We start from the raw sequence: 14,249 nt of genomic DNA, 5'->3' as shown, positions 1-14,249 counted from the left end.
CAACCAGTCCGCGGGTGGCTCTGCCTGTCATTGCCTCTGGCTCCAGCGAGTGCTTGTCTCCCTGCAAGCTAATGTGCTCATGTCCTATGAGAAACCTGCAAGCAGGACATAAGCACATTAGCACACTTCCTGCTGGTGCTCCCCAGCAATTTCTGTTCAGAGGTAGGCTGCCTCTGACGCTGGAGGAAGGACATAGCCATAATGACTAGTCACCATGATAGTCTTACCTTTCATGAAATTATCTAAACCCAACCAATTATCTAAAGCCAACCAAGCTGGTGGCCATCACTACATCTCATGTGAGCAAATCCCGAAGCTTAATTTTCTGCTGCATGGCATAGGAATGGGGTTTGTGAGTCCTCCCCCCCCCAACCCGCAGGAGACTAATCCAGTAAGTTAAGGGATGGTAAAGCCACAAGACCGAGTTTCAGGTTAGCAAATAACTGCAGCAGGAAATAAGAACACCCTCTGCCTCAACCACACTCTTGCTCTTCTGTTTCATTTTAAACATTTGGATTCCAGACTCCTTCACATTCCACACCTCTGGTGTATTTCTAGGGTGTGCAAAAAAAGAAAAGAAAAGAAGAAAGGTCAGAAACCTCAGCCAGCTTCGGTATATATGCAACAGAATAAGGTGGCAGAATAGACTGTACCACTTCACACTGTAGCGGGGTGGTCATATTTGCACATGCTCCCCTTTAAGTGGAAATTCATCCCAGCTCTTTTTCCTCCCTAGTGTGCTGCTTTTCTATTTTCAGTAAAGTTTTGTTTGTTTGTTTGTTTGTTTGTTTGTTTTGTTTTTAAAGAAAGAGCATTCACGGGAACCCACCTTAGAAGCTACAAGCTGAAGTGGTGCAGCCCATTCTATCACCTCAGTCCCACCTCATTCTCCTGTATGTACAGCTCAGGCCAGTGTCTGTACTTGCTGGTAGGATTAAGCAAAGTGCTTTTGTGGTTTAATGCGGAATGAGTTCTCAGAGTTGTAAAATTCCTTGTGCCTCTTGCAACAAGAGACACATAATTTGCATTTGCACTTCCCATTTGCTGGGACTGAGCTGACAGGAAGCAGCAGCATCTTGCCCGTGGGGCTGCCCTACTGAATCATGGGGACCACATATCAGAGGCAAAACACCTGCTGTTCATATCCCCAACCTGAAGTTCAATCCCCAACACAGAAAGATCAGGTAAGCAGGTTCTAGGAAAGACCCTTTGCCTGAGACCCTGAGGAGTCACTGCCAATCAATGTAGACAATATGGACAAATGGTCTGAAGTGGTATATGACAGATTCCTATATTTCCAAGCAATGCTCAAAAACTGTCAAGGACAGATGCTTTCCTATGCCTAGAAACATGACTTTACATTCAGATCAGGTCCGGGGGGGCCTTTGGTCCTCCAGATGTTGTTGGACTACAGCTCCCATCATGCCCAATGACTGGCCATGCCAGCTGGGGTTGATGGGAGCTGGAGCCTAATGAGATCTGGAGGACCACAAGTTCCTCACTTGTGATCAATGGCTTCTCTGTAGGTTAGGATCCCAGCAAACAACAAACAAATTCCCCGTGTGCTTTCCATGCAAGTTGTACTAACTGCACAAGCCTCAAGGGGGCATGATAACTCTGTGGAACAAAGGCAGGTTGTTGGGGGGGGCAGGGGAAATAGGGTCAACTATTTCCAATGCAAGTCCTAACAGTCCTCCATTATTCCCTGTTTTAACAGCCATGGATGCTTGACGTTGAAAGGACAGAAGCCAGAGACAGCAGCAGCAGTGAGAAAAAGAGTAATCTGACACTCACAGGAAGCACAAAAGAGATAGGTTGAGTAAGTCAGCTTCGTGAAGTGTGTGGATTTTAGGAGCGGTTAACACGCTGGTCTACTGCACTCCCCAAAAAGATGGTCTTTCATTTTGGTTACACAATATGCTTGAATTAGTGCCCATTACAGTCCTGCAGAGGCCACCCCAACACCAGAGGGAAAAGTGGGTGGTACCATCAATGCTCCAACAATATCCGCCCCAAAGAAAAGAGTTTGAACATTTACTTGTCTTTTTTCTTTTCTTTCTTTTCTGCACACTTGCACTTCAGTGCAAGAATTAAAAGTTGACAAAAGGTAAGAGATAGCTGTTGAAAAAAGAAGCGGTGGGGGGAAAGGGACTGTACCGCAGAACATATGATAGGAGAGGTGCCAGAGACCAATGCAGGTAAACACTCTGTTCATGGACTGGAAATGGAAGTGGGCTGAACTGAACCTCCCGCTTCCTTTAAGCAGTTGTGGTCAACTGCAGGACTGGGGGCCAAATGCAGCCTCCAGCTCTCTCTGTCCAGCCTTTGGTAGTCTCCCCAGGCAACACCCCTCACTGGTCCACTCCTGAGTGCTTTTGCTTGGCTGGAATGTGTCCTTGAACTCTGATGCTTCTTATTTGCCTGGCTGGAGGAAAGAGAGTGTGTATGTCCATGTGCAAGGGAGAGAGAAAGAGAAAGAGAAAGAGAAAGAGAAAGAGAAAGAGAAGGACCAGAAACAATTCACTTTTGCATGGCTGGGGTGTAGCCGATTCTACAATGGTAGGAGACACACCTCTTGCTCCCCACAGTTCTGCGTCTGGTGCTGCCTATCACAGGCATGTGACCTCCAGAAGGTTTTCCCATGAGGAAATGGAGCCCTCAGGCTGAAAAAAAATGTTCCCTACCTCTGCTTTTTAACAAGAGTCCTATGAATTCTGGACAGGTAGAAAGCAGTGCTGCAACCAGAAAATGCTGGAGTGAATTAGGCTTTGCAAGTCCAGTCAGTTGTGCAAAAGGCTGGCAGTAATTGCCCTTACTGGGACACGGGTGGCACTGTGGGTAAAAGCCTCAGCGCCTAGGGCTTGCCGATCGAAAGGTCGGCGGTTCAAATCTCCGCGGTGGGGTGCGCTCCAGTTGTTCGGTCCCAGCGCCTGCCAACCTAGCAGTTCGAAAGCACCCCCGGGTGCAAGGAGATAAATAGGGACTGCTTTCTAGCGGGAAGGTAAACGGCGTTTCCGTGTGCTGCGCTGGCTCGCCAGAGCAGCGATGTCACGCTGGCCACGTGACCCGGAAGTGTCTCCGGACAGCGCTGGCCCTCGGCCTCTAGAGTGAGATGGGCGCACAACCCTAGAGTCTGTCAAGACTGGCCCGTACGGGCAGGGGTACCTTTACCTTTACCTTAATTGCCCTTAAATATGCCACAAAGCAGGTGGTTTTTTTTTATGATTGCCCTAACACCCATGTATTTAGCTATTCTTGTTTTATCTGTAAGTTGCCTTGAGCCCTGTCAGGGGAAAAGGTGGGGTATAAATCAATTAATATATACTAAGAATAATCTTAAGAGATGGAAGGACAAAACACAGGAAATACCAGAATGCAACAACTGGACAGCAATGTCACCTGGATTTTCCTCTTTTTTCTTCTTCTTTTTTGCTAGTTAGCAGATTGTGTACTGTATATGTTAGAAAATAGCAGATGTAGAAGCACTCAAAGATCTTCAAAGGTGTTTTGATGCCGGAGGGAGGAAGCCCAAGTGGTTAAAACATTTAATAAGCTAAATAATTGACAATTTGCAGCCCTAATGATAACTCCCAAAACTGCTGCCTGAGGAAAGTTATGTATGCCAACGCCAATGAAACAAAAGCTGCAAGGGAAAAATAAAAAGGAGTACCGCTGCCGCAATCTCTCCCAGTGAGGTCACTGAAACAGCCAAGGTACAGTACCTGCTTTAAAACAAAGCCCTGCCTGTTTCTCCATCCAAGACCAGAAGTATTCTCCAAGCCCAACCTAGAGACACAGCAGCATCCTATTTCAGATAGAGGCCTGTCATGCATATACGTACCATGCAAGACTGAAACACATTTTTCTCTCCCCAAGAAACTGAAATATACCATTAGGAATATCCCACAATATAACGATTTAAGCGATGGGCAGCCCTCTTGAATCCTGGAGTAATTCACATGCATAAGTCAGGTTGCTGTAGTTGTTGTTGTTGTTGCTGCTGCTGCTACTACTACTACTAGGTAGTATTCAACATTACTTATATTCAGATTAAACCCACTGAAATGAATGGGTGTGACTACTGTACATCAATTAATTTCAGTCAGTCTACTCTGGGTAGAACTTAGTTGGAAACAACCTATTATTATTATTAATTAGTAGATTTCTACAAGCATTTTAAAATACAATATTAAATCATTAAAGCAAGTGACACTTAAGAGAACAGGGTGGGTCCAAAATACAGTGGTACCTCAGGTTAAGAATTTAATTTGTTCTGGAGGTCCGTTCTTAACTTGAAACTGTTCTTAACCTGAGGTACCACTTTAGCTAATGTGGCCTCCTGCTGCCGCCGCGCAATTTCTGTTCTCATCCTGAAGCAAAGTTCTTAACCTGAGGTACTATTTCTGGGTTAGCAGAGTCTGTAACCTGAAGCGTCTGTAACCTGAAACGTATGTAACCCGAGGTACCACTGTATGTATCTCAAAGGTCAGGGTAAAAGGCGCATTTTCAGAATACAGTACAACAGAAAGTACACAGTGAAGGTGCCAGATGCACTTCTGTGGGCAAGAAATTACATAGCTGAGGGGTTTCCACAGAGAAAGTTCCCTCTCCACAGTAAGAAGCAGGGAGGATAAATATTTCACTAAAAAGTGTTATCCAAGAGTTTTTGTTTGCAGAGGACAACAGGAGGGATATGCTATCTTTAGGCTTATGGATGCCACTTTTCTTTTTAGAACTAGAATTCCCAGTGGTCCACTGATGTGTTTTTAAACGGATATGCAGGATCTCTTAGCAATAAAGCCATATGTCGTCTTGTGCTCTGTGATCCCAAGCAGGACTTTAAAAGCAGAATTTCCAACTGCAAACATTCCCATCAGATGCACAGCTGAATGAACACAAAACATACTTTGCTCCTTGTTTACACCCTGCATCAGGGGTGGTTTCTTCATAGGAGTCAGTAGTTCTTATCACAGAATCATAGAGTTGGAAGCAACTCTCAAGGGTCATCTGGTCGAACCCTCTGCAATATCTACTATACAGCAGCGATTCATTGATGAATCTGCCATAACCCAGTAACTAACAGGCACATGGAAAAGGATTCCTTTAAGGATATAGGCAAGGATGTGATAAAGCATTAACTGCCCAATGGCGCAGCAAGCAGAGATTCTGGCCAAAAAGAAGAAAATGTTTGAATATGGTTGGACAGTTAACTGAGTGCATTCTACCCTTACATATTTGCATACATGCTATTCCTGACATGTTAAGTGCTTCATAAGCACATATGTCTAACATGTTAAATCTACCCGACACAATGCCCATTTTACAAATTGCACACTATCAGCTTTCCAACTGCACACAATTTTTCCCAACTCCTTATTTTGTGTCCAACTGCACATGAAAAACAACAACTCCAAACCCTTTATCCCTTTGCTTAAGGGCAAGTCGTGCTTTGCTGGATTAGAGCAGCATAGTTTGCGCTAGTCCAGAACTCTTTGCAAGGAGCCCTGAGGCCAGCAGATGCTGGGCCACCTCTCAGCCTCCCTTCGACCCACACCTGAGCTACAGAAAGTATCCTCAAACTGGTATGCAGCTGTGGCCGCAGACGGGATTACGGAATCATGTGCATGTATGCAGATATGGAATGTGACAGCAGAGTCATATTCCAGCCCATAAAAGAAATCTGGTGCCTTAATGGCTGCAAGAATAGTGGCTGGCCACCACATATTGAGAAACCATGCACTAAAAGGTTTCTGGTAGTACTTTTTAATTGTGCTCATCACTGAACAGACAAGCTTGAAAACCTGACGGCAGCATGTCTAAGAATTAGAGACCAGGGGGCAAACACAGTCATCATGCAATTTAGATGCTAAAAGCTTAGGAAGTTGCCTTCCATCGGAGCAGACTATTTGTCTCCTCTGATGGGCAGAGGGTCTCAGGGAGAAGTTTTTTTCTGCTCCTTGAAGAAAGAAAAAAAAGACTGGAGATGCTGGGGGCTGAAGCGGGACCTTGTCCATATAATGCAGGTGTATGCTCTCGCTCTCTCTAAGCTATAAAATAAAATAAATTCCTTCCAGTAGCACCTTAGAGACCAACTAAGTCTGTTATTGGTACAGTGGTACCTCAGGTTACATACGATTCAGGTTACATATGCTTCAGGTTACAGACTCCGCTAACCCAGAAACAGTACCTCGGGTTAAGAACTTTGTTTCAGGATGAGAACAGAAATCGCGCGGTGGCAGCAGGAGGCCCCATTAGCTAAAGTGGTGCTTCAGGTTAAGAACAGTTTCAGGTTAAGTATGGACCTCCGGAACAAATTAAGTACTTAACCCGAGGTACCACTGTATGAGCTTTCGTGTGCATGCTCACTTCTTGCTCATACCAATAACAAACTTAGTTGGTCTCTAAGGTGCTACTGGAAGGAATTTTTTTATTCTGTTTCGACTACGGCAGACCAACACAGCTACCTACGTACCATAGGCTAACTCTCTAAGCTATGGTATCTCCCCATAAGCCCCATAAGCTCATCTCACTGATACTCAATATTTAAAATGGGCAGTGCCGGAACAGCAGAGATGTGGCAGGTGCAAAAAGTAAATGAAGATGGTACTGTTTTTTTTCCCCTTTTTGGCAGAAGAGAAGCAGGATGGGTTTGGAGAGTGGCCCAACCATTGGCACATTGTGTTTTCCAGGGCCAAATAACCCTACAGCTTGACCTTAGACATCCAGAAACTTAAGACAGCTTTAAGTGCCGAGGCAGACATATAGGGAGGCCTTGCCGGTGTTAAGCATGAGAGACAAGCCATGCATGACCAACAGCAGCTTCTGCACAAGGACATCCTATGTTGCACCCCCCCCCCAAGCATGGACATTTACAGATGCTAGAATGGAGGCAGCTAGATACTGGGGGGGGGGGGGACGACGACACTGATTTGGTTTGTAGCACTGAAAAGTTAACTCATGCACCTAAAATCTGTTTCTTTCTTTGAAATGTAGTTCTCTTACATTTTCTCCATAAACAGAGGGGTGTCAGGGATTCATCCTCCACCACCATTTCAATGGCCCTTTTGTAAAGATACATCACACTTTTGAAAGTATTTCTATTGTAATCTAACTTTATAAACAGGGACATCGGATATAATTCCCCCGCCCCCCAAAAATAGACCCACATCCCACTCTGTGCTTTGTTTGTCCAAGGAAAAATGGCCATTACATAAATCTATTGGTGACAACTACAAACAAATATTAGGCAGGCTTAACAAAGTCAATGTTTTAGCTTCATTTACTAAATACAAGTAAAATAAACATGCTAAAATGATATCATGCCCTAAGGACAGAAAATTTCCCCGTGCAAACTGAAAATTTTCTGATGCAGGTTGCCACATCACCACTTACTGTATTATTCTTTGGGGCTATGGCTTTAATTGTTTTTGTTCTGTCCTCTTTTATCCACATTTGCTTTTTAAACTCATTTCGTCATATAGCAGTACGTGTACTTGTAATGCAATAAAATGAAACATGTAAACCACAACATCAAAGAGAAACTTTATGCTCCCAGCACGTTTATGAATTTCACATGTAAGGAAATGTAACAGTGAAGGCACTTATGATGTCAGGTTGATTATTTACAGCACACACAGGCCCCATCTACAATATACATTTAAAGCATTATCACACCACTTTAAAAAATTGTCATGGCTTCTCCAAAGAACCCAGGTCCTGGGACCTGTAGTTTGCTAAGGGTGCTGAGAGCTGTTAGGACATCCTATTCCTTGCACAGAGCTACAATTCCAAGAGTTCCATGGGAAGAAGAATTGTTTGTTGAACTACTCTGGAAATTGTAGCTCTGTGAGGGCAATAGGGATCTTCTCTCAGCACCTTTGAAAGAAATACAATTCCCAGGATTCTTTGGGGGAAGCCTTGACTGTTTAAAGTGATATGATGGTGTTTTAAATAGGGTCAAAGTGTAGGAGTCCCAGGCTTCCAGTTCAGTATTCATGAACTTCATTTCAGTAATCCATACAACAATCTTGGGAGGTAGGCCAGTATTATCCCCATGCCAAAGACTGGAGGAGCACTGAGGTTAAGAGACAAAAGTTTGCCCAAAGCCACCTAATGAGTTTTGGTTAGGGCAATAACCGAAAGGAGAGTCTTCCTGACTTCTAGCACTAATGTTATTTCAGCTCTACAATGCCAAACTAGGAAAGCTTCATTGCCCACCACAACCCAGCAAGTGAGGGAGATTAGAAGAGAGGCACAACACAAGGGGGAAAGGAGACACTCAACACTGAAGGGTGAAGGAAGGAGTCACCTTTCCAAGAAGGAAGGGGACACCATTCCAAGCAAGAATATCCTTCCTTGCAGATGTAAAGAACCTTCAACACATAATCCATGCTGCAGCTGCACTTAAAAAAAAAAAAAAAGCAGTGCAAGAAAGCAAACAGATGCAAAGGTCGATATTTTTGTTCAGCCACCGCCCTGTATACACAGCACCAACTAAGGCATATTTTCGAAGACAGAAGACTCCTCAGAGCAACCACATTTGCTTCTGTCAAAATCTATCATCACTATCACCTTCTACTGGTGACTGAACCCAGGAGACAGAATTAGCAGTTTATTGTTGTCTATTTCATAAAAATAATCATCACAGCACAAACCTATACATGTCTACTTGGAAGCAAGTCTTAGGGTGTTCAGTGGGGCTTACCCCCTAGCAAACATGTCTAGGATTGCTGCCTCACTGAGGATGGAGCCAGAAAGATGGTAGTGAGGGTTCGCCAAAAGCAGCCAATTGTTATACTAACCTGCATTATGTTCAACACACAATAAGCGGGCCGCAATCCACTGCTACGTTCATCATATTTTAGACTTCACCGACGCTTGCAAGCTTAAGCGTGCCCAACTATGCCAAGCCATGGCCATAATTTTTCACATAGCACAGATACCATCTGTGGAACTCCTCACGGTTACGAGGTGTAAGCATGCTTAACCTTCCTAAAGCTTTTAAAACAACAGTCACTCTATAACTAAAAACAGGATTACTGAAAACAAAAATCATTAAGGCCGGGTACATTTCCCTCTCATGCTTGAGGCTGTTGCTGAACTTGAAGCGGCTCAAGAAAACACAACAGGAAACAGCATGTTCTAATATTACCCTGTAATTCTGCAAGAATATATTACATCTCATCTCTTGGTTAACACACAAGCGTGATGTAATAACTGTCAAAAACATTTGGGAAGGAACAAGCCAACCTCAGGCAGGAGATACAGCTTGCCTCCAAAGCAACTATGCTCAGGGAAAGTTTATGTAGCAGCAACAGCCAAAAAGAGCCCAGATTTAGAAACTGTGGGAGAACAGGTTCTTCATTAGATGCACCATCAGCCAAAACCAGAACAGGTTTTGCAGTATTAGTTGATTTTATTTAAGACGAGTATATAGAAGGACAGAGCTATAGGACTTACTTGCAAAGCAGTAGCCACTATAAAGAATGTAAGAAGAGCCTGCTGGATCAGGCCAATGGCCCATCTAGTCCAGCATCCTGTTCTCACAGTGGCCAACCAGATGACTGTGGGAAGCCTATGAGCAGGACCTGGTGGATGAGCACTCACCCCTCCTGCAGTTTCCATAACTGGTATTCAGAAGCATTACTGCCTCCAACTGTGGAGGCAGTAGTGGAGCATAGCCATCATGGCTAGCAATAGCCCTCTCCTCCAGCGTACCTTCCAACTCTGAAGATAATGTAAAAAAACCCAAAAATCTTGTGCATCAGGGTCCTTGTGCCCCAAACAGCAAGACTTAAGTGATGTTTAAATGGAATTAAAATCAACTGGACACACATGAAATTGTGATTATCAGCTTGTCCTGTTAGGCCAGGCAACATGCAACAGGTGTGTGTGTGTGCGCAGGGTGGGGCTGGGGGCTGGCAAAAGAAGCAGAATTGTCATGCTAAGTTGCACCCCTGACCTATACATGTTCATATGAAGGTTTGCATACAACTGAACATGCCTGTGGTTCTCTTTGCACAACCGGGAATCCTGAGCTGTACACGTTTATAAATCCATGTGTGTATGTAGGAGGTGGAGACTACGACTGCAGTCCTGCTCCCTCCTCTCAACATGTGTGCATTCATTCCATGCTGCACATCATCTGCAAAATGGTTATTGATTTCACTGGGGCTCAAAGCAGGAGCAATTTCTGCTGGGTTGGGGCCAAAGTGTTTTCACACATAACCTCTCTCAAGTCCAAATTAGACCATAGTATTGCAAATGCTGTCTTGTAACACTGAGATCTTAACTGCAAGAATTCAAACCAACGTGATTTCTTATTGCCTGACTTAAGCTTGATCTTTTCATATAAAGTCTGAAATCTCTGCAATATTTATACGTGCACATTGCAAATTCTCCACAATTTAAATGCATCACTGACTGAAACCCAAGTCATTTATTTCTGCCATAGGAGATATGGACAGACTCACTAACCTCATATTCTTAATTGGTAACTAATTACAAGATAGTTGTGGGGGTTTTATTTTCTTTTGGAATAGACCTTTGATCCAACAGCAGGAATTGGAGGTTGAAGTGCTCTTTTAATCCACCAATAGGAGGCTTTCCCCTCTGATTAATCCAATCATTCTGGTATATAATACATAATACAATTTATGAAATACGTAATCAATTAAGAATTGAAAATGGTATGAGACATTATTACAGTGGTACCTCGGGTTAAGTACTTAATTCGTTCTGGAGGTCTGTTCTTAAGCTGAAACTGTTCTTAACCTGAGGTACCACTTTAGCTAATGGGGCCTCCTGCTGCCACCACGCCGCTGGAGCACAATTTCTGCTCTCATCCTGAAGCAAAGTTCTTAACCCGAGGTACTATTTCTGGGTTAGCGCAGTCTGTAACCTGAAGCGTATGTAACCTGAAGCGTATGTAACCTGAGGTACCACTGTACAGTTAGATTCTACCTTTCCTCTAATGAGCACCAACTGGCAAACAGTGTTGGTGTCCCACCTTTTATCCTCACAACAGCCCTGTGAGGCAGGTTAGTCTGTGAGATCGTGACTGGCCTGACATCACCCTGTGGGCTTCATGTCCAACCTAGGCCCCCATCTGCACAATACATTTAAAGCAGCATTAAACCACTTCAAGCAGCCATGGCTTCCCCCTAAGAATTCTGAAACTTATTTAAGGGCAGTTGAGAGTTGCTAGGGCACCCCTATTCCCCACAGAAAGCTACAATTCCAAGTTTCTTAGAAGGAAGGATTGTTACACCATTATGGGAATTGTAGCTATGCAAGGGGAATAGGTGATGGCGGATGGTGCTATGCTTTGAAGACCCAGCTGTCAAGACTGTACAAAGTGCAGCATGGGACTGTTTGAAAGCCCTTTTGCAAACAGCCCCACCGTGCTCTTTGAACCTCTGGTTCAGAGTGTCAAACTAGGACCCAGGAGGCCCAAATTCAAATGCACACCCAACCATGTAGTTCACTGGGTGACCTTGGAGCAATCATTCTCTCAGCCTCACACCTACCTTAAAGGTTGTTTTAAGGATACCAACAGGCAGGTGGGGGGAGACTATGTATGCTGCTTTAAGGTCCCTGGAGGAAAGACAGGATATATAAATCTGAGAAATCGAGTAGACAAATAAATAAGGAGATGGACTGGCGTTATTTGCAAAAAGGTCATCATTTGCTTGTAAACTGAAAATATCTCTTCCTTCCTTGTATCACCCACTTTTCAAAAAATAAAATAAAAACTTCTCTCTCCAAAAGATCGCTAGACAACAAATTATCAATTGAAGCAATACACCCCTAGACTGCTCCTGAATTTTTAGGAGACTGTTATGGGATTTTCAGGACACCAAGAACCTGTGGCAGCTCAATGCATTGTTACAGACAGCAAGAGAAGAAGTTTGGAGTGCTTTCAAGACCTCCATCCCCCAGCCCACCCCTGGCTGTGCAACTAAGCTATTTCCACAGTGCCAGAAAAAGCTAGCTGGTTATGAGGAATGCAGGGCTCTGAAAGCTGATCCTTATTCAATTATTAATTGAAGCCTACGGCTGAGAGAGAGAGAGAGAGAGAGAAGGATTGATATATTTGTTTAATGGCACCAAAGAGTTTGCCATTAGCTGGGGCCCATTCTTGGCACGGGACAGTCAAGAGTTCTGGGAGGAACAGATGCATGTGTCTGAGAGCACAGCAACATAAAGAAATAGTGGCTGTGCAACACACACACACACAGACACAGAGCAAATCTGCATTCTTTGAAGTTTCATTTTCCTCCTGCCATACTCACCCTGTAATATGGCGTGGAGGTAGGTGACAGTGACCCAAAAGGCTCACCCATGTGCCCTTCTCAACCACAATGTTTCCAAGGGTGTGTTCTGAAGCTATCATGGGTGTGCTGTATTTAGCCTGTTGGGTAGATTGTGTGACCCTGGGGGCTGAGGATAGCTCAGTCGGAAGACATGAGTTCTACATGCAGAAAGATCCAAGGTCCAAGCCCTGGTACCTCTGGTTAACAAGAAGCGCAGATGGCACAGTTTGGAAAGCCCTCTACCTTGGGGAAGTGGCTTCCTATCTAAGCAGGACAGCAAACTTCCAAACTGCACTGCTAAGCCAAGAACCCCTGTTTTAGGGGTCACTCACACAGAACCCTAACAACAACCATTTTATTTATATGTAGACTGGGTGCTCTCCCAAGAATCTTGTGGAAGATGCAAGCGTTCCATGGCAAGATCTTCAGCAGACAAGTCCATGAAGAAATGGTTCCCTGAAGATTGGGCATTTGAAAACACAGTATTGCATATATGTTTTTATCCTACACTTCCTTCAAGGAGCCCAGGACAGCATATGTGGCTCGCCCCTATTTTATACTCACAGCAACCCTGCAAGGTAGATTAGGCTGAAAGATGTGGAGTGGCCCAGATCCACTTGCTTTGCTAGTTGGGGCTTGCAGACAGGGCCATGCTGTCTAGACCAGGAATGAGGAATGTGTGGCCTGCTAATTGTTCTTTGACTTCAACACCCCTCGACCCCACTTTGCCTTGCTAATGGTCAGGGATGATGGGATCCAGCAATATCAAGGAGGGCACACAGATTTTCCATCCCTGATCTAGGTCACACTGATGTCTAGCAATCTAGGCAGTACATCACAATAGCTGTGGAGAGCTAAAAATGCTTATCAAAGAACTCCAGCACTGTTCAAACACCAGTGCTCAGTGGCTTCCTCATCCATACGGGACTGAAACAATTGCAACTGCAAATGGAGGCCCTTCAACCTGGGACAAGGAGTCCCAAAAGGGCTGCGTGCTACTGACTTTTTCTTAGTTCTGTGGGGCAATGCAACACAGCCTGGCACTCCCTTTGTTCTAGGAATGTTTCCCCAAGGGCACTTTGAAGCAGCAATGCAAGACTTAACATAAACTGGGGAACAGGCTTGCCTGAGATCAGATCTTTAGGCTGGTATTTTAAAGAAGTTTGTTACTTACCCTGAGCCTAAGGAATAAGGTGGGCTAGACCTTTTTTCAAAAAACAAAAAAGGGAAAGAGGAAAAGCTGGAGCAACAGAATGCAACAGAGGTCTCAGTAGCAAGCCCTTAATATTTTGCTAATCGACTGCACAGACTCTAGAGGAGTCATGGGATGCAGGCAAGCTAGCAGATTTGCCAGTTCATAAGCACTAGCTAGGAAACCAATTTAGCTAGATTACAAGCCTATAGCTCTACCCATCCTGCTCCCCCGCAGCACGGATAACATTGCACTGGCAAGATCTAGCCAGCTGTTTTCAAGGAAAGCCTTCTGCCCAATTCAGCTGCTTAAAAACAAAAAAGGTTTTTTAAGATTAGAGCATCTGATACTAGCAAATGATTGGATTGCTGGGAACTTCTTGCCCTTTTGCCACCAGAATTTACGCTATGTCTGCAATTAAAGAGAGACAGGCACCCTTTCCCACTGGAAGGTAGGTCTAGCATGAAAATGGGACCTCCCTGACCTGACCAGCCAACATTGGAAGCTGCCAGTTGTACCAGGTCAGAGGATGCAGGCAAGCTAGCAGTACTCTGACTGCCAGCAGCTCTCCAGGGTTGAAAGCAAAGGTCTTTCCCATGTTATCCTGCTTTTAATGGGAGATGTTGGGGATTGATCCCATGACCTCCTGGATGCAAAAACTTTGCTCCACCACTGTAATATGGTTCCTGGACCCTACAACAACCTTTTTTTTTTAATATTAAAGAATTTTTATTGCAAAGTAA

The 14,249-nt window shown here is 44.4% G+C and overlaps 1 protein-coding gene across 4 annotated transcripts in view; it reads right to left on the bottom strand.

The window, feature by feature from the left end:
- The window catches only part of RPS6KA1 (ribosomal protein S6 kinase A1), an 85,838-nt gene that overhangs the window by 47,414 nt on the left and 24,175 nt on the right, over positions 1 to 14,249 (bottom strand). The window contains exon 3 of one of the 4 annotated variants that reach the window (XM_077931993.1): positions 2 to 95. The exons of the other annotated variants lie outside the window; for them this stretch is intronic. Coding sequence (XP_077788119.1) covers positions 2 to 95 — 94 coding nt within the window. The remainder of the gene's footprint in view (position 1; positions 96 to 14,249) is intronic. 4 annotated transcript variants of the gene reach the window in all.

The sequence above is a fragment of the Podarcis muralis genome, chromosome 7 (genome assembly GCF_964188315.1).
Source record: "Podarcis muralis chromosome 7, rPodMur119.hap1.1, whole genome shotgun sequence".
Classification (NCBI taxonomy): domain Eukaryota; kingdom Metazoa; phylum Chordata; class Lepidosauria; order Squamata; family Lacertidae; genus Podarcis; species Podarcis muralis.
The sequence above is the reverse complement of the archived record's forward strand: the minus strand, read 5'-3'. Positions and strand labels throughout refer to the sequence as shown.